Source organism: Terrapene carolina, unplaced genomic scaffold, assembly GCF_002925995.2.
Source record: "Terrapene carolina triunguis isolate 2854851 unplaced genomic scaffold, T_m_triunguis-2.0 Scaffold236, whole genome shotgun sequence".
NCBI lineage: Eukaryota > Metazoa > Chordata > Testudines > Emydidae > Terrapene > Terrapene triunguis.
Window position 1 is genome coordinate 11,157,389 of NW_020664587.1, and position 24,397 is coordinate 11,181,785.

The following is a 24,397-nucleotide window of genomic DNA, read 5'->3' on the forward strand; positions in this document are numbered from 1 at the left end:
TGAGTCTCTCGAGAGGGTTATTGCTTTGTGCAGTGCTGGCAGGCTGGGCAAGCCTAGAATACACGGCTGCATCCATGGGCAATGGTTGAGCCCTCTTTTCTCCTACCTCTGTGAAGCTGCACCCCAGCTCTTTCCCTGGGGGGGGGGGGTCCCCAATTAGGCTGGGCCTGAGTCAGTTCCACTGCAATGCCCTGCTCTTGCTGGGGCTGCAGAGAGACCCCAGCTGCTGCTGTGAACAGCCAGCCCTGCCTCCACCCTGCGAGCTCACAGCAGGCCCCAGTGCATCCCCAGGGCAGTTCTAGCCCTGACCATGCAGGGTAAGCCACAGCCCATGCAGCCTTGCTGGCTAAGTCTATGCTGAGGGGGTGGGGGGCCTGTCTCAGCTGATGGAGACAGCGACTGCAGGAGGAATAAGGAATTCAGCCCTTAGCCTAAAAGGTTTCTTTAAAAGACATTTACAGCTTGATTTCCAGACCTCACTTATGCTCCAGCCCAGAAGGGGCTGATAATGCAGCGGGCGGAGCCCACGGGGGGAGAAGGCCTGTGCTGCTCAACAGCAAACACCCTCTGCCTGTTCAGGGAGAGGCCAGCCCTCAGCTGGAAGGGGTGCAGGAGAGGAGGATGGATCCTCTGAGGGAGAGAGAACGGGTCCTCTGCTCTGCCTGCCAAGATACATCAGCCAGCACCGGATGCCACATCCCCTTATCCCTGTGCCAGCACTAGGGGCTCAGCTGAACAGGGCAGGAAGGACCCAGCCTTCCATGGAGAGGGCCAAGCCCCCTGTGGCAAAGGCAGGCTCAGGTGACTTCATGCAGGCGATTCTACCCCCAGCTCTTAGGGATGCTCTCGCCTTCCCTGCTGGGACGATCCCCGCCTCGGGCTAGCAGGCTGCTGCCTATGGGCAAGCATGCAGAGCCCTCAGGGCTATGGGGGCGTAGCAGCGACTGGCCCCAAGGGGTGCTCTGGGACTGGCAGCCCCCGGACAGTGGGAAAAGGCTCTCCAGCATTTGCCCTTAAAGAAGAGGCCGATGAGACAGCTGAGCTGACGTGGGCAATAGCAGATGCTGGTGAGAGGAGGAGGCTGGGAACGAGTCTCCTTCCTGCATCTATCCGAGCCCAGGACAAGAGCATCAGCTGGAGCTTTTCCTTCTGTCCTTCCACCTGACCTGACCCTGCTGTGAGAGGAAGGAGTAGCAGCAAGAGACGCTCCTGACTGGGCCGGCACCCAGGGCAGATCTCAGGGGAAATACACTAGGAAACTGGCTGTAAACTGCAGCGATTTGTCTTTGCCTCCTTGCCTAGCTTCTAACAGCGTGGCGATGAGAGGAGACAGACGCACGGGGATGCCCCAGCACGCAGAACGGAGAAGATTGTAAAAAAGCAACAGAAGGAGAAGGAAATCCCTCGATTATCTCTAGACCGGCTGAGCCGCTGCGCCCTGGCAGCCGAGACACAATCAGACGCAGTGTGGAGCCCGTGGGCATGGCTGCCTTCCTCTTGTGGGGTGTGCGTGTAACAGAGCGCATGGCAGGAGGGGGGGTGAGCGTGGAGAACGTAGGTGGCTACTTTCCAACCCACGTGTGCTGCCAGCTCCCCGAGCTGTGCTGCTGGGAGAGGGAGCAGAGTTTAAGGTACAGTCCCAGTGTAGCGCGCTCTGGACCAACGGCCCCTGAGCTGGGAGGCTGATTTGTTTTAAAAACCTCGGAATCGTCCCGCCATAGAGACCAAACGACTGTGCAGCTGCCGAGAGGCCATGACCCCACTGAGCCGCTCCCCAGCCATGCTGGGCCACACAGCAGGGTCATCGGGCCTTTCTAGGGAGCTTTGCAAAGCTCTCGAGCTCAAGCCCAGGGGAGCATGGGCCAGCAGCCCCCCCCGGATCCCAGATATCTCCTGCTTTCCAGGGGAGGAACTCCCTGCTAATACTGTAACAGGAGAGAAAAGCCAGGAGACCAAGGAAATCAGCCTGAGTTAGTGCTGAGCCTACCTCCACAGCCGGGTCTGATACAGGAAAATCAAGGGGATCGAAATCCTCAAGGGAAAAACAAGAGAGCGAGAGATAAGGCCACCCTGGACTTGGGACAGTCTCTACCTTAAACAGCTCCACTCTCAACTCAGGGAGCACCGGGGAGCAACACCCCACACGCCTGAGGGACCGTGGTGCAGAAGAGACAGGAGAGGGAAGGATTGAAGGGAGGGAAAACAACTGGAGTTGAGGTTGGTTGCCATGGCTTCCGTTTGCAGCAGACAGGATCAGTGGGAAAGATCAGAGGTGGTGACCTTGCGTCCTTTCCCTGCGACAGTCTCGAGTGGCTCTGCTTAGATCCGGGGCAGCAGCTTCTCAATGAATTCCTTCACCGCCATCATCTCCTGGACACAGACCACAAGAGCCCGTCACCCACGGGTGCTGCCCCGGTGCCCGCAGAGGAGCGTCCCTCAGGGGCAGGGCCTAGGGCTGGGAGGACACTGCAGGGGGTGCCTTGGGTCCAGCTTTTCAACAGCCCAAGGGCAGACGCTGCCATTGCAGACAGTCCCCTGAGCTGGGTGCTCCTTGGGCAGTGAGCAGCGCAAGCCCCCAACCTGAATGAGGGAACAACCCCCAAGCTAGAAGTAGGGCCTGGTGCTCCCCAGGTTCATTCAAATCTAGGCTTCTACACCCTTAGCTGGGACCATCTCCCCCCTCCTGGGGCCAGGGAAGTTCGGGGTCCATAGCCACCCTCCCCCACTCCAGGCCTCATTGCAAAGGCCATTGCGCTCACCCCGGACTCGTGATCCAGAGCCATGGCAGCTAAACTGCAGCCCCAGCCACCCTCCTCTTCAAGACAAAGATGCAGCCTTCACAGAGTACAGATCCCAGCCTGCAATGCACCACCATGAGCCAAGCAGTGCTCTGATTGGATCCCACCAGGGCACGGCATGCTGGGATCTGTAGTCCATGCAGTCACATCTACGGGAAACGCGAGGATGGGCACAACCTGCTCCATGTTGTGCGGCCCGCAGGCTCAGGCGCGATACCCAGATGCCCCTGACCCCAGCCCTCTGCGCCTGCAGCTGACTGACCTGAGGGCAGGAGCTGTGCATCATTCCAGGGTAGGTTTTGAATTGAACCTTGGTGGGGGCGACAACAGATTTCAGCTTCTCGGCGGTGAGGGCTCCGAAGCGGACAGGGATCATGGGGTCCATCTCCCCGTGACACTGCAGGATGGCGATATCCTTGTTCACGCCGTTGCTCGCTGCCTGCAGCACAAAGGAGAGGGCTTAGCGGTGCCAGGGCATGGCGGGATGCCTGGCTGGGGAGCAGATGAGTGATCGATGCAGTGTCCTGCCTACGGCCAACCTGTGCCATCACCCCCAGTGCCACCGACTCCACTGGGGTGCTTGCTGGCCGCAGCCCCAGGTGGAGTTTGCTGAGTAAGAAGGTTCTGTGATGGGCAGCAGCAAAGCCCCCTCCATCCCCATTTCCCCCCCCCCCCGACCTACCCACCTCCCACATGGTGCCTTAGCAAATAACAGACCCAGAGGCAGACAGACAGAGCGCCGGTACCTGAGGGAAGGCCTTGTGCAGCGGGAGCCAGCAGCTGAGAGCCACGATGCCAGCCAGCTGGTATTGGGAGGTGAGCGCCGTGTAGAGCGATAGGGCACCGCCCTGGAACATACCAAGCACAGGACCATGCACTAGAGCTGCTGCCTGGAGCTGAAAGCCCAGCGGAGTCCAACCCAGAGAGGGGAGCCCCCCCCCCTTCCCAGTGCAAGTGACACCACCTCCTCCCAGCCAGGGGCACTGCCGCCCGGTGTATAACTACATGCACAAACCGCCCCGGGAGGACAAGGTCCCCCTGCTTGGTGAATGAAGCTGAGAAAGCCACGGAGTCTAACCCAGCCATCCCCCTGCACCAACACGGCCAGGGAGCTGATCCAGGCAATGCTGCTGCTCCGGTTGGACAGCTAGGCTGGACCCAAGTCCCCGGCCCCAGCCTGTACCATCAGTGCTCACCTGCGAGAAGCCCCCGAGGATGATGCGGTTGGGTGGGATGCCATTCTTGATCTCGTGCTCGATAACTGCTTTAACTGGAAGAAGCCAGAGAGAGGTGGGTCAGCTCAGGATGGCCAGGGGGTCCTACAGTGTCACACGGGAGCTGGGATCTGCGCAGGGCAGAATCAGGGCAAGGCCCTGGGTGAGTGCTCCACACATGGCAGAGGACACAGGCACAGAAAGTCTGAGATGAGGGACAAGGGAAAGGACGGGAGGAGCAGAGGCAAAGGCAGAAGCGAGAATAGATCCTGCTCGCCTCCAGGAGAACAAGAGGCCGTGGTGAGCCGGGTGGAAAAGGGATGAAGAAGGGCTAGACAGAGGCTGGGGAAAGGCCCTCAGCCCCACTCCTCTTACGGTTTTCAGCTGCTTTCTTGATTCCAGCTTCGTCCTCAGGTGCGTCCGGACTCAGCCCCATCAGATCGAACCTGGAAGGGAACCCAAGTGAGATCAGCCCCCTCCTCACTCTCCCAGTGTCCATGGCACAGGGGCATCTCCGGGCCAGATACACCCACCCCCTCTCTCCTGGGGGGGCTTTAGCTATCTCCCTACCTACCTTTCCCTCTCCTCCACGAGTGGCTGGAGAGAGACCCCTGATTCCACCTGCCACTACCTCAGGCTCCCTCTGTAACACGAGCCACCCACATGCCCTCCCCCCCAACCCTGCCAGCAGCCCCACAAACTGACCAGGAGGGCATGACCATCTTCATGTTGAGGGTTACAGGAATCCTGGGCCTGCAGAGAAAGAGAGATTAAAAGGCAAGCGAAACAGTCCGGGTGGGAGCCTGTCCCAGTGCGGGGGACCTACAGCAAGAAAAGTGATCCTGGACCTACCGCCCGAGGGATCCAGCCCAGAGAGGCTGCCCAGCGAGCCTCAGAGAGGCACTTTGGCCAACAAGCTTCCAGCCCTGCACCAGAGAGACTTAATTTGTAACAAGGCAGCAGCAAGTGAATGAAGCAGCATGACGCACCCCCTAGTGGTACATCCTGCCACCAGCTGGAGGCTCACCTGGGTGGAACAGGATTTAGCTAGAGTCCCTTAGAGCATTGCTAGCTCAAACACTCGCTGCCTATGGCGAGGCGTGACCAGGCCTCGCTCGCCTCCACCAGGGACCAGAGAACCCGGCAGGGAACTGGGGCAGTATTTGCAAGGATCCCTCCCACCCCCCGCCCGATCCAGGTGGGCCGGGGGAACCACCCTGCCAGGGCTGAACAGCAATCTGGTTCCCTCCCGCCCCCTCCACATGCAGCACCCCCATGTCCGGCTGGGATCCTCCCCTTTTTAATGTATGCCCAATCCTCACTGCCTACCCCTTCCCCAATTGCGGAGTCCCCATGTGCCCTCAGGCTAACACTGGCACGGTTACATGTGCAGAGGTCACACACATACAGCTTCCCTCCTGGAGCAGGCAGTGTTGTGTGCTGTTGCCTAGCAGCCCATCCAGGGACCTGACATTTGGGGACTGGCTCTACTCTTGCCTTTGTTTTTCTGCTGCTGAATTGGGGAGATGCTGACAGGGCAGCAACTGCTCGCTCCTGTCCCGTTAGGATGGGACGCCCAGGAACGGAGGGTCTCTGCTCACTAGGACGCTGCTCCGGTGCTTCCCGGGGACGGGTGAGTGCACATTTGTGTTGCTAACAAAACAGAAGCTGCTGAGGCATCAGTGCTAGGGCCTCGCAGGGCACATCAGGCGCTACTGCTTTATACTGACCTGGCCTGCTCAGAGAAGGGACCTGAGGCTGATGCTCCCTGTGCTTCTGGCTGCTCAGTGCAGCCACAGGGAACAGCTAAGCAGCACAACAGGGAGGAAATCAGACCCTGGGCAGCAGCATCTCACTCATTACACAGCTGTGCCTGGAAGCCAACTATCTGCCTCTCGAACAGAGACGGGGGGACATTCCCTGGACTCTGGAGGGGAAGGCAGACAGCTGCCTACAGAGCTGGGGAGACGTTTTCCTTGGCTGTTTTAGAATCCCTTGTTCCTCCTTCCCAAGTGCCCAGCTGAGGAGAGCTCGCCTTGCGCTCTAGTGGGACGTGGCCGGTCATGAGAGTGACGCTGACTTGGCACATCACAGGCACTGGCTAGCGTGTGCATACTTCACCCTCGGCTGGATTCACCGCCAGGGACAGAGATCACGTTGCCCTCAAGTGGCTGCAGCCTACAGAGGATATGAGCCCTCATCCCAGCACAGCTGACACCAATTCTCCTTTAGCTGCTCTGTATGCATGGGGCTTAACTGGTGACCACTGCCTGTGGCCACAGATCCATCACACAAGGTTTGGGTGCCATGTGTTCAACTTAGCAGCCCATCCCGCAGTCAGCGCCCTCTGAAAGCTTCACCATCACTGTGATCTACTAGGGGAAAGACAAGTTCCCCCTGCTGGAACTCTAGGGGAAAGGTCCATAGCAAGGAGGGGGAAGTGGGAAGAGATGATGGGGCAAAGGAAAGGAACAACACTACAGCCCACCAGCTCTGCCCCCTGACCAGAACAGGAGCACATCCAGTGATAGCACCACCCGTCCCAGCCAGCTCCGAGTGGGAGGGGTGAGCCCTGCCTGGGAGCAGCAGAGCAGGACAGGCTCCAATGCTAATTTCCATTCAGGACAGTGACTACCCGGTGAGATATCCTCCCCCCACTAACTAGCAGATTGTTTCAGAATTTCCCCCGCTCAGGGGCAGAGGTGATACTTACGCATGAGGGCAGATATATTTCACATATGGGAGTCGGATGGAGGATAGCGCCTCAGCCCAGCTGTGCCTAACAGGGGAGAAAAGAGACAGTTGAAGCCTTGCATGCTACGAACTGTGAGGCAAGGTACCACCCTGCATACTGGCACCCCCACTCCATCACCGCCATGTCATCCCTATAGAGTCAGAGCTGGGTACCCTCTTGTCCACCTCAGGAGGGGCAGATGCTCTGGAGCAGGGATCCCAATCCATTCTGCTCAGCGCACTGGCAGTAGTTCACGAAGAGGCTGGCCACACCATCAATCTCCCTGCCTAAGCACCATGATGTATCAACCCCGGCAGCACCAAGCCAGGGGGAGCTTCTCAAATGCCCGTCTCTTGCACAGCTAGGCAGAGAGACCTACAGCAAACGTCACACAAAGCTAATGGCTAGTCATGGAGGCGTTGGTATCGGAGAGGAAGGCGTTCTGCAGAGAGAGGGGCTCTCTGTATGCAGCAGCCTTCGGTTACCTTAAATCAGCCTCTCACGAAGAATGATAAAGCACCTGCCTAGGCAGAGAATTTATTCCCGTCCCCCACCCAGGGTAATGGAAAAACAAATTATACTTTGCTAGCCTTCAAAAAAATCCTCCCGCCAGGAGAGCAGAATGTTGTGAGGCCGCTGGAAATCACAAATATTCAAGCTGAAATCCAGACAGCTGTTGGCCAGAGATACCCACACTAGGGTCATGGGATCATAACTTGCTGCACTCGCTAGGCTATTACCATCCCCTCTCCATCTGGGGAGGAGCAGTACCACGCCCCTGCCAGACAGGCAGTGAAGCAAGTTCCATGTAGTTAAATAACACAGATCCAACAGGCTTATCTGCCTGATCTCTGCTCTGTGCCGCTACCAAACAATCCTAGGGAAAGCAGGCAGCATGGATTCTAGGAGTATTGTACCACTTTACAGCCAGACAACAAGGGCCAGTGCTCCAGAAATACTCACCCTGTGTCTCCAAGCCCATGTAAAAAAATGACCTGTTAAATTAAGGAGAAAACAAAGGTATTAGCCAGCACAACAGCTGGTGAATTGGTGGTGAGGCAGGTCTGGGATTTAAAAAGCAGCCATGTGGGGCATTGTGTAGGGCCATTCAGTCACAAACAAAAGCAGATGCAACACTCCGAGCAGAAATTACCCAAGCTAATGACATGTCCCTGTGCCTTAGAGAATCATAGGACTGGAAGGGACCTCGAGAGGTCTAGTCCGGTCCCCTGCACTCATGGCAGGACTAAGTATTATCTAGACCATCTGAGAATGATGCACGGAGTTGGGACAGGCACACAGATTTAGTGTTATTGGATCTATTTATCACCACCTGACTCATGGGCACTGGCTATGTCAAGCTGTCTTCTTGGTTAAACCGCCTAGACCAGGGCTGTTGAACCTGTCACTAACGTGCCTACCCAATCATTCTGGAGAGCGCAGGTTTGAGGGCTGGTGCTCTCCAGCGATTTACACTCGCCCTAAGAAAGGGGCAGAAATCTCATCACTTGCGATTTTTAAAACTAGACTAGACAGTCCTCTAGCAATGTGTGCTCTTGGGAGGTGACCCTGCCTGGGCCCCCGGAGGTTCCAGCTACTTCTGATTCTGCAGCAGGACCGAATCTAAACAGCTGCCTTGGGGGAAACAAAAGGGTTCTCTTTAAAGGCGCCCGTGCAGGGTTTGCCTTTGGAACTTTGCAGGGATGATTCTGAAAGCACAAAGGGGAGTTAAGCACCCACTCCCATTGACTTTCCAGGAGTTGGGCACTTACCTGCACTCTGTGCCTCTGAAAACCTCCCCGATCCCACTCTTTATTCACTGTTAGCTTTTAGATAGCGGTGGGCACCTTATAAATATCAGTAATCACTAATCCACTCTTAGAGGCTTGGAGAGAGCTCCTCCTCCAGTTTTATCCTTTTCCACTGAGCAAACATGGATCCAACCCCTCACCCCAGTTCCTAGTGACACCTGAAATTGGCAAGGCTCTCTCGCTGGGGACTGGATGGCTCATAGAGGATTTCAGCTCCAGGGCTGTCAAACTGACAGCTTCCACTTCCAAGAAGGGAAATAAGGCTGTTTCGTTTCCTTCCTTGCTCGTGCTGCAACACCACCAATAGGGCCAGCACAACTCAGCGAAGCAGGGCTAGTTCCTTGTTCCCAGCAGGTACAAGAGAGCACACTGGTTTTGTGCAGGCCCTACACAAACAGCAGTGTGAGTTTTTAATTTCAAGAGCTGAAGACACATCACTATCCGAGCGCATCACTATCTCAAGATGGGCCTGAGCTAGAGGACAGCATCCCCTTTGCATTTAATAAGGACAGTGGTAAAGAAAAAGGCCAGTTAATTCCCTAATCAGCCGAGGCTACAGCAGATGGACACAGCAGAGACCAGCCTTACCGCTGCAGTCTCCCGTTCTGCCCCTGAAACAGTCACCGCATCAGCAAGGAGGGGGACAGACATGTTGTTACCACACATACACTGAAAGGAACTCCAACAGCTGGCACCTGCAGGGAAGAGAGACAAAATCAAGTTGCAAATCCCGGCTCCAGTCTGAGGGGCTGGCGGTCAGATGGGGCTGGTACCGACAGATTAACACCAGCTCAAAGCCAGCTCAGCACAGTGGTGCCTGGAAGCTTGCTGCCGTCTGATGACTGTCCACTGAGGCTTGTGTGGAACAGGAGTTGAGGGGCTCAGTTCAGTTCGTAATGGGCCATGGAACCAACATTCTCCTCCTCCCCTAAGGCTGCTCCCTTCAGGATGGGGGTGAGGCACATTGTGGGACACAGGAGAAGTTTGTACCTGCCTGGACTAACAGGGATCTGGTCTCCGGGGCTCTCAACTGGGCAGCTTTCACAAGAAATAAACATGCACAAAAAAGGAAGTGAACTTTGCAATCGCCATCCTAATGAACCCTGCACATACGTGCCGTCCAAGACATGAACGTCACGCATGCTGGTCACATATTGACTAACACACTGCAGCGTCAGCAGTCAGATCGCTTACAGGTCCCCAGACTAAACCAACCCAGGGTTTAGACTGACCTGAGTGGACAGCCCAAAATGCATCGCCCCAAGGATGCTCAGAGAGGGTGACGTGGAGCAGAACTCCAGGCTTAGCTCAGGAAAGGCGAGAGAGCTCATACTGAACTAGTTTCAAAGCTCCTGCCTCTTCATACAGAGGGGAACGTGCACGTGATGAATTGCACAGCCAGGACGCAGCAAACAGCACTTCTGAATTAAGCTTTTTTGGGGGGCGGGGGAGTGTTGGAAGTGAGGATAGGAAGCAGATCCTGGGCTTCATCATCTCTATTCTCCCTTGAGGACATCTCACCAATAGCTGCAACCTTAATAATCCCGGAACTCTGCGTCTGCCGATCACTGCCTGTCAGCTCATGGCAAGGGTTTGTGTCTCCGTTCCTGCCCAGACCAGGGCTCTGTGCAGCACCCTCCAAAGGGCCTTGGGAGGCTCTGCAGGGAGGATATCTCTGGGAGAACCATCCAATCATATTTCGTTGCGACAGAACAGATTCAGCTCAAGCCTGGCTGCTCGGGAGTCAGAAATCAGTGAATGTTTCCCACTTATGGGCGGCTGATTGGATGGTGAAAATTGACTCTTGCTTCTGTTCATTGCACCTTAAGGTCAAGGTTATTGATCTCACTGGTAACAATGCAGGGACTGGAGGAGTCAAGGGCCAGTTCTGGCTCAGCATACCTCCCTGGCTGTCGTGAGAGCCATGTTGAGGAGGTACAACAGAAAAGGTCTCAAAGGCAAGCTCTGCCTGCAGCCCTCAGCTTTTCAAACAGACCAGTGACACACATTTTGCAATGCTAATAAACCAGACAGCCCTTTGTTACCGAGCGACGCCCACAGACCCAGCTGGATAGAAAACAAGCAACATTCATCTGTTGGCATTACAGCTACATCACCTGCAAAATCTTCTTTGCATCTGTTAATACAATCACCATCACGCCCACCTCAAAGAGCAGGCAAACACTGCCGGCACGTTTAACCTCGCCAAGCAAGTTTACCAGTTATTGACAATCCTGGACATCGAAATCGTATCCAACCACAGAACGGGTGCAGCGTGGGCACGGGGCACTTCCCCGCATTGTCCCACCAGCGTCCCTTAGCTATAGCCTGGAGGGAGCGCCATCTCCATGGCCCAGTAAAGTCCTTGCCCTCTCTGCTGAAACTGCCCAGATGGGTGCCAGTCACCGCCAACCGTGCCAGTGATTTTGATGATGTGGCAACCTGCCCAACGGAAACTAAACCCAGATCCACCAAACTCGTTTCACGGACCAACGAACAGTCATGTTTTCAGTCTCTAATCAAACATTAGACGAACGAGCTCATCAGATCTGGCACCCAAATGCCACCTAACCAGCCGCAGAGACAGAACCCACATATTACTGCATTTCCCATGTTCAGAGAAACAAGCGGGGAGGAACACCACTTGCCAGAAAGGCAGAAGACGACAGCCCCAAAGAGCAGAGTCTCACTGTCCAGCATAGCCTATCCTGTCCTGAGACTAGCCACTAGTTGAGTACATTCAAGAATGTGAGGCACTCAGGTACTATGAAAATGGGGGCCCTACAAGAACCTAAGATGGATGCATAGATTAGTTAAAATGTGCTCCCTATATTGGATAAGAACTGATTCCCCAATCCTCCCCTTCCCCCCACTCTGCTCACACAGGCTGTGAGGGGCTAACAGATGGTATGGCAGTTCAGAGAAGCACCCAGTATATTCAACCCTCTCTGAGCTGGGAACCTCCAGGGAACACTCTCCTAAGATCTCCAGTGCTCTATGGTTTCAGTGGGGTCAGAAATGCCATAAAAATAGCCCACTGCCCCAACCTTTGATCATTTATGCCTCACAGTTAGTGCAGAAGCAGCCACAAAAACAAGACGTTAAGGGACACTCCATCAGGCCCCAAAACATGTTTTATGCAAAACAATCAAAAGTAAATTAAAAAAAAAAACACAAATGTTAAAAGAAACCTTTGCAAGATTTGGGAAATTTCAATTAATGTGGCTTTTTGCTTAAATTTAAGCAGCCCCTTGGAGTAGCCATCACTCAGTCATTGGCATATTATGCTCCTACATGAGACCTGAGAGAAAACCGGACTAGAAATGAAAGGAGAAACTGACCAGTCTATTTTCAAAGTCCAACTTTGGGGTAAGTAGCGGGGGCTGGGGTGTGGAGGGGAATAAATAGCATAAATGTTGAAAAGTAAATGAAATTTTGAATAGTTTTTCCTTTCTAAAAGTCTCATGTTTTATCAGTAACAAAGATAAGAAATGCATTAATTATTATTATTAATTAAAGAGCTGCACACTTCATTGCTCAAGTAGGCCAAACTCTATGTATTAGCCAACTTAAGTGTAAGTGAAGGCTGGCAAGCAGGGTGGGGGACGTGGGTTGCCAGAATTGGAGGATGAGGGGCCCAGCTGGGGGAGGGAGGGAGGGAAACTGGCTAGAATTGGGGGTGAGGTGCCTTAGGGGGGCCAGGAACTGGACAGAGTTGAGGGGTAAGGGGCCAGGCTCAGGAGGGCTGAATGGGTGCACAGCTCAGCTTACATTGCCAATGAAATGCAAGCAGCTGCCTGTGATGTGTGTGGGTAGCAGCAGAAGACACCAGAGAGTTTGCCCTGCCTACAGCACCAAATGGGCAGTTTGTAGGCTGGATTTTAGTGGAAATCAGGCTTTTCCGGCTTTCTGATCCTCACCAAAATTAGTAGGGTTTGGCCCATTGATACCTAAAACATTCCCTGAAAGTTTGGAATTGATCAGATACAGTTTTCAGAAGTCATGTCAGATGCAGTCAGAGAAATGCCATCAAGTTGAGTGTAAGCCCTGGATTCACTCAACTACAGAGGTGTCAATGTCACAAAAGACAAAAATATAAGATAGCCTGCAGTTTTAAAACCTACTGAGCCAAATTCATCCTTCATGTGACTCCATCAAAGTCAACAGAATTACACCAGGGGAGAATTTGGCCCCATGACTTTTAACCTTACTTTCTCCTTAACAGAATTTGGCCAGGAGAGGTTCACTCTGAGCTTGTGGCAACAACCTGCATCAGTTCTTATTTTATCCAAAGCAATTCAATCTTCCCTAATTAATCCAATCCTTTCTACTATACAATAAAAATAATCATATCCCCTAGCTAAAACCCAGAAAAGTGCTTCACACATGATAATCTATAATGCAGCCCCCACTCAATGGATCCCCAACACCTCCCTAAAGCCTCCTAGTGTGTTTCTCTCTCATCCCTTTTTCTGGTCTCTTACCCAATCAATACCAGAGTCTTCTCCTCTGCCACTCCTATGCTCGGGAACAATTGTGTATCTGCTCTCAAATGTCATCCAGACACACCTCTCTCTCCTGCCTTGCCTCCTCATTGATTACGATTGATTATGATCAACACTCTTGTTTGAAGAAAGAACAGGAGTACTTGTGGCACCTTAGAGACTAACAAATTTATTTGAGCATAAGCTTTCGTGGGCTACAGTCCATTTCATCGGCTCAAATAAATTTGTTAGTCTCTAAGGTGCCACAAGTACTCCTATTCTTTTTGTGGATACAGACTAACACGGCCGCTACTCTGAAACCTGACTCTTGTTTGACTGTCATTTATGGTGCTTGCTACCTTGTGCTGTGTTTTGAGTGCGTACAGTTGGCAGAATAATACATTCTACACCAACTTCTCTGAGTTGTCTCCTGCAATATCCTTGCACTGACCCAGCTCCCAGATTCCCTACATTATTCCAAGTACTACATCAGGGGTGGCCAACCTGTGGCTCCAGAGCCGCATGAGGCTCTTCAGAGGTTAATAAGCGGCTCCTTATATAGACACCGACTCCGGGGCTGGAGCTACAGGTGCCAACTTTCCAATGTGCCGGGGGGTGCTCACTGCTCAACCCCTGCCTCTGCCACAGGCCCTGGCCCCAGTTCACCCCTTCCCCCAAGGCCCTGTCCCTTCCCGCCCCCTTCCCTGAGCCTGCCGTGCCCTCGCTCTGTGAGGCACAGGGAGGGAGGGGAGGCGCTGATGGCCGGGCGGCGGCAGGCAGGGCGGGGCTGCTGATGTATTACTGTGGCTCTTTGGCAATGTACCTGGGTAAATTCTGGCTCCTTCTCAGCCTCAGGTTGGCCACCCCTGTGCTTACCATGTCTTCTCTCCCTGGATCTGATCCCCATGGCATATCCCTACACTTCCCCTACCCTGAGCCAGCAAGTGCTTCCTTAGCCTGCAGGCAAACACAGCTTTCCCTATATCATCATATACAGTCAATTGCAACATCCCTCTATCGATTTCCAATAGCACAACACCCTCACCCCCCACATAGATTGCACAGCTCATTCACAGAGCAGCTCTAGTAGCTTCAATAGCACGTCCCACTACATGTGGCTCATGAAATTCTTGGGGCCATTTCCACCTGACACCATAGCCCAAAACTCCCCTGGTTCCTCCCCCCCCCCATTACCATCTCCTGAGATGTGTCTCAGCCCCAGCCATCACCCTCCCACCTCAGGTGTGTCTCCGAACTAGATCAAGGTCCTATCTCTACCTCCCTCCCCCCCATGGCCCATTCTCCCTCCACAAATACTTTGGCCATTACCCACCACCACACTGACCCTTCCCCTGTGTCTCCCTCCGCTCCCCACAAAAGCTCATTTCCCCTCCCCCCCACTGACCCCCCCCCCTCTCCCCCCCCACCGCCCCCACTGCCTCCTCCCCATATCTCCCCTTCCCCACAATGGCTCATTTCCCCTCCCCCCCACTGACCCCTCCCCACAATAGCCCCGTTCCCCAGAGCCGCCCCGCTCCGCACCTCGCTCGCTCTCTCCCCGGCTCCTAGACACACTCTCCTGCCTCTCCGACCGGAACTTCCGCCCGCCGACCGGTCGGGGCGCCCCGGGTCAGCCCACCGGAAGTGACGGCATACACGGCACGGAAGCCGGAAGGGGGCGCCATCTTGGTCCTGCCCGGGGGGCCGCTGGGCCTGCGAGGGGGCGGGAGCCCCTGGGGGGAAGGGGGGGCAGAGAGACCCCCCCAGCACCCTCCGCCCCGCGGGACGGGCCCGGCCCTCAGAGCCCCCTCAGCCCGGGGGAAGCGCGAGCCCTGCGGGGGATACGGACCCCCCCCCGGGCGTAGCGGGATCATTGCCCCGAGCCTGCCGGGGGGTCACTGCCCTGCCAGGTGCGATCGGCCTGGAAGGGGGCAGCGCCCCCCCCCTCCCCCAGCAGACAGGGACCCCCAGCCACACATGGGGGAGGGGCAGCCCCGAGCCCAACCCCGGGGGAACCCGGGCGAGCCGGAGCCCTGGCCATTGGGACAGACACAGGAGGAGGAGGCGGGGTCAGTGGAGCCCGAAGCTTGCGCCTGCTGGTTTCACCCAGCAGAGCCCCTCCGCTCCCCGTGCAATAGGCACTTAGTCCCCGGGCCGGGAGGTAGGGAACAGCTTTCCCAGCCGACCGGTTGCTGTGGTGCCTGAGTCAAGGAGTCATTTTCCCCACTCAGTACTTTGGGAGCCTAATTCCTCTTCTCGTCAAGCAGGTTCTCCGAGCCTCCACTCTGAGATCTGGGCAAAGGCCCAGTGGGATTTATCCAGACTAGGCCCTACTCAGCCTTAGGGACTGAACTCTCCCCCCACTCAGCCCAGTTACAGTTTGTGGGAAACCATTTTCTACTACGTTCTCAGTGTGTTTTAGAGAATGGTGCTGAAAGGGCCAGCAGTATTTTGGGGGTGGGGGAGAGCAGCTATTTCCTAATATAAGATGTCCCAGAGCGGCAAGAAGATATTAGGACAGCAATTTGAGAGTGTAGGGGGGAAGATAAGGAGCAGCACTGCTTGAGAAAGTATCACTCTCACACACCCCTCTCCTGTCACTGCATTACTGAAGAATTAAAAATGCTGACAACCATCAGCAGAGCTGTAATGTTTTTGATTGAAACCCAGACAGCCCCCCTCAAAAGGACAAAGTTAATATCACAGTGAAGTTTGATCCTGCAATTTCTGCCCTCTGACTATAAAGTGAAATTGCTGCCTCAGAGAAAGTTCTCTTCATCTCATAGAACTGGAAGGGACCCCGAATGGTCATCGAGTCCAGCCCCCTGCCTTCACTAGCAGGACCAAGTACGGATTTTGCCCCAAATCCTTAAGTGGCCCCCTCAAGGATTGAGGTTTAGCAGGCCAATGCTCAAACCACTGAGCTATCCCTCCCCCTAATGGGTAGGATTAAATTTGATAAAGATATTTTAAACCCCTTCTTGAAGCAGAGTTAATGCCATAAAACTGCAGTTTAAGGCAATTTTGAACTTCGATTCCAGCCACAAAAGGTTAGTTGTAAGTCACCTCAGCACACTGTTCTAGTTACAGCCTGCTCTTCTTGATGGGAGTTTGTGCAAAGGTATGAAAGCAGCTTGTATATACATAACTGCAGACAACTTCAACTGGATGTGTCACATAAAGCAATTGAGAGGAAGATCGAATGTTTTCCCCATTCCTTGAGCACCGCCGGAAACAAACACAGATTGCAGTGTGCCACTCCAATCACTACCAGATGTCATCCTCATTGAGGATACAAGACGACACAAGTAATACACGTTGATTACCCCAGCTGCCAGCCTCATACATATGCCATGAATGGAATGTACAGCTAGGTTATCCATCACAGTTCTTATTTCTGCAAACACTGAAATAAACCTGAGGCTGTTGCTCCAGTGGTAGCTAATTACTACCACTGCTTTGGACCTATAAGCCTGCACATTGGTTTTTTTTCCCCTTCACACCACTTTTCATAGTTGCTTGCAGAAACTTTTTATTGGGGCTTAGCCATTAATGGTGAATAAAGAGGTTTTGGGCTGCTAGATTCATAGCTCTTTTGACTGTTAGAGCATGGTTACCGTGGTGTATTTAATGATAGTATTGTTTGGCTGTAAAGCACTCCACATCTGAGAGGTACACTCAATTGCATTAAACCCTTTCTGCAACTAGACAGGTACATGGCTACACATAAGTCAAGATGCAGCAGGAAGGGACACAAGAAATGAAACAAATTACATCTGCCATAGATTTATTAGGAAAGATTAGTTACATTCCTTATAAAGTTGTGCCTAAAGGAACTCCTAGGTCTCCAGCTCTGGCTTCTAACATGGAGTGGAGGCTCCATACCTTCAGCAAAAAGCCACAACTTTAAATGTTCACACAATGCTTTGAACACTTTCTGCTAAGCCCCCTCAACCATACAATCCTGTATTTTCACTTTTATATATGTTAAGGATCCAGCATCTCTCCCACAGGTTTAGATTTCCCTCAGAATTTACATTTCAGGGGAACAGAATCTCAAGATGCAAGTTTTAGTTTACAATTCCTTTCTCCTCAATACAGCAATAACCCTACATCAAGTCACTGTTAGGCTCAAGCCTCACACACCAGCACCAATTGTTCAACACCCAGGGACAACAGAGTAGCAACCAGAGGATGTTTCCCTGCCTTGTTTGCCTCCAATAACCAGCATTTCAGACACAAACCAATCTTGAAGCTTGGGGCATACACAGTGAGAGGATATGCTTTTATTTTCAATGGGCAACATAAACGATTAGGCCACTAGGTTGCCACTGTGGAGGAGAGACACTCCACTATGTCAAGGCCTGATTCCTCAGAGTGCTGAAGCCCCCAACAGATGATTGCCATTAGCAATCAATTAACTTTATAAAGAGATTTCATGCATTGGCACTCTTCTTCCCAGGGCAAAGACAAGAAATAAAAGCAATTTCACCACTCTCTCCAGCGCCCCAAGAATCTGTTCTCTTCAGAGTCAGTCCATTAACTCAGTGTATTGATAATGAAGCCTTTGGGAGCATCCTGGTGCTACTGTTAGGAAATGAAGTGGGTCTCCGGCATGATCTGATCAATTTTGTGGTCAGCTGGGTTTGCTGCTGCTTCATAGTTGCAGATGGTCACTTCATGTCGATAAGCCTGAATCAAGGCAAACATATTTAGTCCCATTAAAGCTCAGTTTACTCCACCAAAAAAGGAAACTGACCAGCTCTTCCCATTTCACTTCTGTCCAAAGTAGTCTCTTCCACCCTTCCCAAGATCTGCCCAAACTGAATTTGGTGCCAGCCATTGAGGCCCAGGCACCTGTCCCAGCTCAAGGAATGCTTTACCTTACAAGTCATCCCTCGATGGATGCTGAACCTATGCTATGTCAATGTTTTAAATCTGTAGTTGCAAGACTGTAGCTTCTTCTGCATGTAACTGGTTCTTAACAGAATCATGCCTGTGACAAAAATATATCCCTTAAATAAATCCAACAGCAACGCCAGCACCTCCCACTTCTTAACAGGTGGCTTCCCAGAACCACAGCAGTTCATGTTGGATTCAGGGAAGGAAACTAACCAAGCATTATTTGGGTTGATTCAGTTCAGCAAATTAACTCAGTTACTGATCAATAAAAAAAAAAAAAAAGTCTCCATAGCGCTTTCCAAGTTTCTCATAAATAACCACACCTAGACAGACCCAACTGTACAAGTTGCAATTCAAGACGACTTCTGCATTTGTGATGTGTTTTGCTCATTTTCTCCCTGCTCTCACTCACCTCGGTCCACTCTCCCCTCAGGCCTATATAAAAGATCTTTGTTGTCTCAGCTCCAAAATTCTTGGAAATGTGGATGGAGAGATGACAAACATTTGAGAAACGAGCAATTCTGGAAGAAAAAACAAAAAAACAGACTGAGTTCAGAGTTCAGCATGTAACCAGTCACCCAGGAAATAAATCCTAATTTCTGGAGCAGTTTCTGCACTAAAGAGGATGAAGGTGTTACTTGAAAAGGAAAACCTATTGGGGTGTGGAGACTAAGCACTGCCATGTAGGACTCCAGCTCCTAACACTTTCTAACCGTTGAATAGCATATGAGTAGGCTCTGATATAAAAGGAACACAAACTCATTGGCTCCAGGAGGAATGAACTCCAGTGCATCCCTAACAGATGCACCACAGAGAAGGGAAGAGCCTGTCTCATACTTTGTGGGATACTCCAGTTCTCCTGTTAGATCTCGATTCAGACTGAACATCTGATCTGGTTCTCTGGCTGCGTCATCAAATGACATGTGAGGAATGTTCTTGAACCTGGGAGTGGACAAAAAACACAACAGCGGTTAAAATGCATCTCAGCTAATTGATTTATTTATCTCCCCTCTCTTCCCACCACTGGGTTATTAAACTGGCTGTGTCCTGTGGAACACACACACACACACACAACTGGATCAGCCAAGAAAACAGCACTTGCATCATATCAGGAATTGTCAACACACTACAAGTAGTAAACAAGAGCAAGGAACAAACAGAGCTGCAGATTTAAGACATTTGCCACCCACAGCACTTCCAGTACATGTCCTGCTCTACTCAGCACTGATGAAGCCTCAGCTGGAACAGCGTGTGCAATTCTGGGTGCCAGATGTGGACAATTTGAGAGAATCTAGAGGAGCACAACAAAAATGCTAAAAGGCTTAGAAAACCTGACCTATGAGGAAAGGTTAAAAAAACTGGACATGTTTAGTCTTGAGAAAAGAAGACTGACGGGGGAACCTGATAACAGTCTACAAATATGTTAAGGGCTGCTATAAAGAAGACAATTGTTCTCTATGTCCACTGAGGGCAGGACACGAAGAAATGGGTTTAATCTGCAACCAGGGAGATTTAGGTTAGATATTAGGAAAAACTTCCTAACTCTAAGGGTAGTCAAGTTCTGGAATAGGTTTCCAAAGGAGGTTGTGGAATCCCCATCATTGGAGATTTTTAAGAACAGATTGGATAAACGTCTGTCAGGGCTGGTCCAGGTCTATTAGGTCCTGCCCCAGCACAGATGGCTGGGCTTGATGACTTCCCACGGTCCCTTCCAGCCCTACATTTCTATAAATTCTATAGAGAGAGGGGTTAGGATTCTAGTGCATTAGAGACAGAGCAAAGATGCTGCTGCTTCCTGTCCTGCCAGCCAGTTGGGAGGCCATGTGGCACTGACAACCTGCGGCAATTAGGAGCCCCGGCCTGCCTCATGGTGGCCCACAGGCCTGCAGGGGACACCGCAGCACCAGCTGGCAAAGAGCCGAGACTGGAATCTTCTGTTTGGAGCACAAACAGGTCTGTGAGGGGGCTCTGCCCCAGCAGGGGGATAAACTAGACACCCCGCTACACACACCCACCCCGCTAGTGCTTCAAGTGGTGGATCCTGGTCTCAGCTCCTTGCCAGCTAGCACTGCAGTATCTCCCCCAGGGCCTGCCAGAGCTCCTAATCCCTGCCACACCACTCCCCCAGCCAGGGCAGGAAGCAGCAGCAGTGGCCCAGGGCTCAGTGGAGCACAGCATGATGTATAGAGCCCTGCAAATCTGCAGATATCTGCTTTATAGCCACAGACCATGTTTGTGGATCGGATGCGGATACAAATTTTGTATCCATGCAGGGCTCTAGCGATCTAGGCCCCAATCCTGGACCCAGACCAGGCTAGAACAGAGGGACAGTGCCTAGTGATGAGACATCTCCCTCCCCCATGTCCCACACCCCTACCTCCTGAAATAGGACCAACTTGAGACGCTGCCACGAATTAACACCCCCCCAACCCTCCTGGCAATTTTCACAGGGCCTTAATCATGCTTATCACCAGATAATTACATTAGTGTTAATCTAGTATAGGAACTTCTACTCAGCAATATGAAAGGGCAGCCTAGCCTGAAGTCAGGTATTCCTGGCTTCTGATTTGGGCTCTGACATCTGTAAAATGGAGATAGGAATACTGATGTCATTGGGCAATGAGAACTTTGCAGTGGGAAAGGAAAAGCTAAAGTATTTAATTTTTTTTTAAAAAAGCAATGAGGTAAAAAAAATACAATCCCTTAGTATGAGTCACTCTAGTGTTCAGTCTCAGCTACACACGGCAAATGGAAGACCATCACTGAGGAGATGGTAAAAACACTGCTTAGAGATTTCAAAACCCTGCTCTAAAACAGCTGTGCAAATAGATACTCTATACAATATCTGCCCAACATGAGCTTTCCTGGTGGCCAGGCCCAGTTCCACTTACAGTCTCATCTCTGACGGGTGTGTATCATCATCCTCTCCCATCACAATTATCCCTTTTAGCTTTACGTTGCCTGTAAACCTGCCATGAAACACAGAATCAGTGACTTCACCTCCACTATCTTCCAGTTAGTCTTGATTATACATCATACAATTCAGTAAATCTCAGTCAAGAAGAGCTGCCATCACCCAAACTGGTTTTCTAGTTTATTTCCCAAGAGCATACAAGGAAGACTACTGTGAGCAAAGAACCCAGCCACAAATAAAACTAAGTGCATCAGGTGCTAACAGGGCATGAAATGGTGCCAAGCAGGTACTTACGGGATATTAAACAGAAGTTCTACTTCATCATCATCACTTTCGACAAACTAAAAGATACAAAACTGGATTAAAAAAAATCCTTTAAAAGCAGATAATGAAGATATTCTGTAATGCCTTTCCCATGCACGTCCTTCTACATCAGTTCATATCTGCATTCCATTGGAAGCTTTGTGCTAATACACTTACTGTAGAACCATGTTAATATGCACTACTTTATTTTGGGAATTATGAATGAACAATATGGACAATGCATTATCCAATGAATTTTGTTTACACTGAAAATTATAGTTCGGTTGTATTTTATAGATACTCTGCCTACTAATAAGTGTTCTAATGTATTCAGTAGAAAGAGATTTAATTCAATAACCCACTGAAGCATCCACTAGAAAGTATCTGTTGAGGTGTGAGACACAAAGCCTTTTTTTGTTATGGCTAATGTCATGCTACGCTAGGAGCACTTTGTTGGTATAGGGATGCCAGTATGCTATACCAGCGAAGTGCTCCTAGTGTGAATTCAGCTGTACTAGTAAAGTTTCACTTTGTATCAGTACAGTAAAACCACCTCTACAAGCAAAACAAGCTATCCCAGTATAAGCACACCTTTGCCAGTATAACTGTCTATTCGTACCAAGGGCTTCTGCCAGCACAGCTCTATTGGTCAGGGATCACACCTCAGCACACTCCTGACTGACAAGTCTGTGCCAGCAGAAGTCTATAGCATAGACAAGACCTTAGGCCATGTCTACACTAGGCACACATGGACAGTATTGCTATACCTCAGTCTATAGCCAAGTGCTCTTGGTGTGGATGCAGCTTATAAAGGCAGAACTGCCCTTTTATTGGTAGACCTTATTCCAGCCTTCCCAAGTGCAATACACTATACCAGTAAAAAAAAAAAAATCATCATCACCACCACCACACTTTCGTATCCACAGTGGGGCTGTGCTAGTATAATTATTTTGGTAAAGTCATCCCCCCCCGCCCAACAAATACAGTTATGCTAGTATACAAATAGAATGAATGACATCTGGTCAAACAGATCTCCACACCAAACTACAGGTCAGAATATACCATGCGACTGTACTGAACATGGTGCTGTACGGAGCAGAGACAGGGCCCTTGGCTGTGGCTAACAAAGACAGATTGGAGGCTGCCCACCACAGATGGCTGAGGAAGACATTACACATGTCACAGAGTGTCAAAATCACAAATGCAGCAAAGAGTCCTGTGGCACCTTATAGACTAACAGGCATATTGGAGCATGAACTTTCGTGGGCGAATACCCAAACGCGAAAGGAAGGGAGCAGACAGAGCAGGGCATGTTAGAAACCACCAACAAAGAAAGAAGGCTCAGGTGGTTGGGACTGGAACATTGAATGCCAAACAAGCATCAAATCAGGTACCCGAGGGAGGAAAGAGAAAGCAAAGAAAGCCAAGGAAGAACTGGTATGGCGAATGCGCTGGCATCATCTGGGAAGCAGCAACCAGAATCAATAGAGGAACCGAACTCCCGAAAGGTCAGTGTCCCAGGTGGAACTAAGCTCTCAGGGAGGTCCACAAACACGGAGTGTGGACCTTCACTGCTGGTGCCTCAGGGCCAGGACACTGGAGACAGCCTGGAATCTCTCAGCCCGCCCTGCCCACTTTCCCTCATGGTGTAACCCCCACTGCCGGCTGAGCGCAGCCAGCACAGGAGCTGGAGGCAGGCAGGGATCGCACAGTGGGTGGCTGCGACAAAGGGGGGAGGGCGCATGCTAAACTCCACACCCAGAGGATTCTCTCCCAGCCCTTTGTTCTTAGGTCCGGGTGGCAGGGGCCCAGAGCTGGGCTCCCTGGCAAGCAGCCACACCCATTGCCATCCAGGACATGGTGGACCTTAGGGACTCCCTAGACTAGAGTGTCACCCAGCTGCACTGGTAGCTCTTGTACCTGTCGTCCCCCCCCCCCCCCCCCCATCCCCGGCGCCCCCCCCCCCCCCCCCCCCTAGGGTTGCCAGGTGTCTGTTTTTTGACTGGAACGCCTGGTCAAAAAGGGATCCTGGTGGCTCTGGTCAGCACCGCTAACCGGGCCGTTAAAAGTCCAGTCAGCGGCGCTGCAGGGCAGGCAGGCTCCCTACCAGGCTCCTGGAAGCAGCCGGTATGTCCCTGCAGCCCCTAGGCGTGCAGGGGTGGCCACAGGGGCTCCACGTGCTGCCCCCACCCTGAGCGCTGGCTCCGCAGCACACTAGGAGCCAGAGGACCATGTCAGCAGCTTCCCAGGAGCCACCTGAGGTAAGCGCCGCCTGGAGCCCGCACCCCTCACCCCAACCTCCTACCCCTGTCCTGAGCCCCCTCCCTCACCTAAATTCCCCCCCAGAGCCCACACCCCTCAGCCCAGAGCCCCTCCTGCACCCCAACCCCCTACCCCACTCCTGAGCCCCCTCCTGCACCCAAACTTCCTCCCAGAGCCCACACCCCTCAGCCCAGAGCCCCTCCTGCACCCCAAACCCCTCATCCCTGGCCCCACACCACAGCCCGCACCCCCAGCCGGAGCCCTGACACCCACAACTGCCCTGCTCCCCCCCGTCCCATGAAAATGAGCTAGCGAGCAATGGTGGGGGGAGGGGAGAGAGGGGGAGTGGGCGGGGCCTCGTGGAAGGGGCGGGGCACGGGTATTAGACCCGCCCCCCCCGGCGGGTACCTGGCTGCGGTCCCCCCGCTCCTCCCAGGCGCGGAACACCCGCGCCCCGCTGCCCTCCCGCCGCTCGTTGAGGCACTGGAGCCGCTCGCGGTCGATGCGCAGGTAGAGGCCCCAGGCCAGGCCGCGGCGCTCGGGGGGCTCCTCGCGCTCGGCCCCGCAGCAGCAGCCGCCCGCGCCGTGCCCGTGTCCGTGCGCCATGGCCCAGCGGCTGGCGCGCGGAGGGAGGAAACACGCGCAGGGGCGCGTGCGACGTAATAGCGCCGCCGCCTCCTCACGTGACGGGGAGGGAGCGGCTCCTCCGTCACGTGATGCGCCGTGGGAACCCCCCTCCCCCGCGGTTGGTCCAGCCATGTCACGTGGTATGGGGACGGGCTAGTGCCAGGGGTCGGCAGGGCGGGGTGAAGGGCAGCTGGGTGACCAGGTGTCCCGATCTTGGGGTCTTTTTTTTTAAATAGGCTCCTATTACCCCCCATCCTGATTTTTCACACTTGCTATCTGGTCACCCTAGGGGCAGCAGGTGTCAGGGGTCAGCGGGGAGGGGAGCTGGGTGGGGAGCAGTGGGGGGGC

At 52.7% G+C, this 24,397-nt stretch overlaps 2 protein-coding genes across 2 annotated transcripts; both read right to left on the reverse strand.

The window, feature by feature from the left end:
* Positions 1 to 97: 97 nt before the first annotated feature.
* On the reverse strand, positions 98 to 14,642 carry LYPLA2 (lysophospholipase 2). The gene is made up of 10 exons (XM_026657140.1): positions 14,584 to 14,642; positions 9,146 to 9,252; positions 7,710 to 7,741; positions 6,726 to 6,791; positions 4,718 to 4,765; positions 4,388 to 4,458; positions 3,995 to 4,068; positions 3,545 to 3,646; positions 3,061 to 3,237; positions 98 to 2,370 (listed from the first exon to the last, which is right to left on the reverse strand). Exons 2-10 carry the CDS (start codon positions 9,221 to 9,223, stop codon positions 2,320 to 2,322), a joined length of 699 nt encoding a protein of 232 aa, XP_026512925.1. The 5' UTR covers positions 9,224 to 9,252; positions 14,584 to 14,642; the 3' UTR covers positions 98 to 2,319.
* A 2,169-nt stretch (positions 14,643 to 16,811) lies between these two features.
* On the reverse strand, positions 16,812 to 24,071 carry PITHD1 (PITH domain containing 1). Its single transcript, XM_024203623.3, has 6 exons — positions 23,831 to 24,071; positions 21,152 to 21,198; positions 20,835 to 20,912; positions 18,781 to 18,885; positions 18,356 to 18,464; positions 16,812 to 17,733 (listed from the first exon to the last, which is right to left on the reverse strand). The coding sequence occupies exons 1-6, from the start codon at positions 24,026 to 24,028 to the stop codon at positions 17,632 to 17,634; spliced, it is 639 nt and encodes a 212-aa protein (XP_024059391.1). The 5' UTR covers positions 24,029 to 24,071; the 3' UTR covers positions 16,812 to 17,631.
* Positions 24,072 to 24,397: the final 326 nt, after the last annotated feature.

Coding starts and splice junctions, on each gene's coding strand:
- LYPLA2 (XM_026657140.1), bottom strand. CDS start 9,223: ATGTGTGGTAACAACATGTCTGTCCCCCTCCTTGCTGATGCGGTGACT. Junction 6,792..7,709: donor CATGGGCTTGGAGACACAGG/GTGAGTATTTCT, acceptor CTCCCCTGTTAG/GCACAGCTGGGCTGAGGCGC. Junction 3,647..3,994: donor TCCTCGGGGGCTTCTCGCAG/GTGAGCACTGAT, acceptor GGTATGTTCCAG/GGCGGTGCCCTATCGCTCTA.
- PITHD1 (XM_024203623.3), bottom strand. CDS start 24,028: ATGGCGCACGGACACGGGCACGGCGCGGGCGGCTGCTGCTGCGGGGCC. Junction 18,886..20,834: donor CACCCGTCAGAGATGAGACT/GTAAGTGGAACT, acceptor GTCCACTCCCAG/GTTCAAGAACATTCCTCACA. Junction 18,465..18,780: donor GAACTGGAGTATCCCACAAA/GTATGAGACAGG, acceptor TTTTTCTTCCAG/AATTGCTCGTTTCTCAAATG.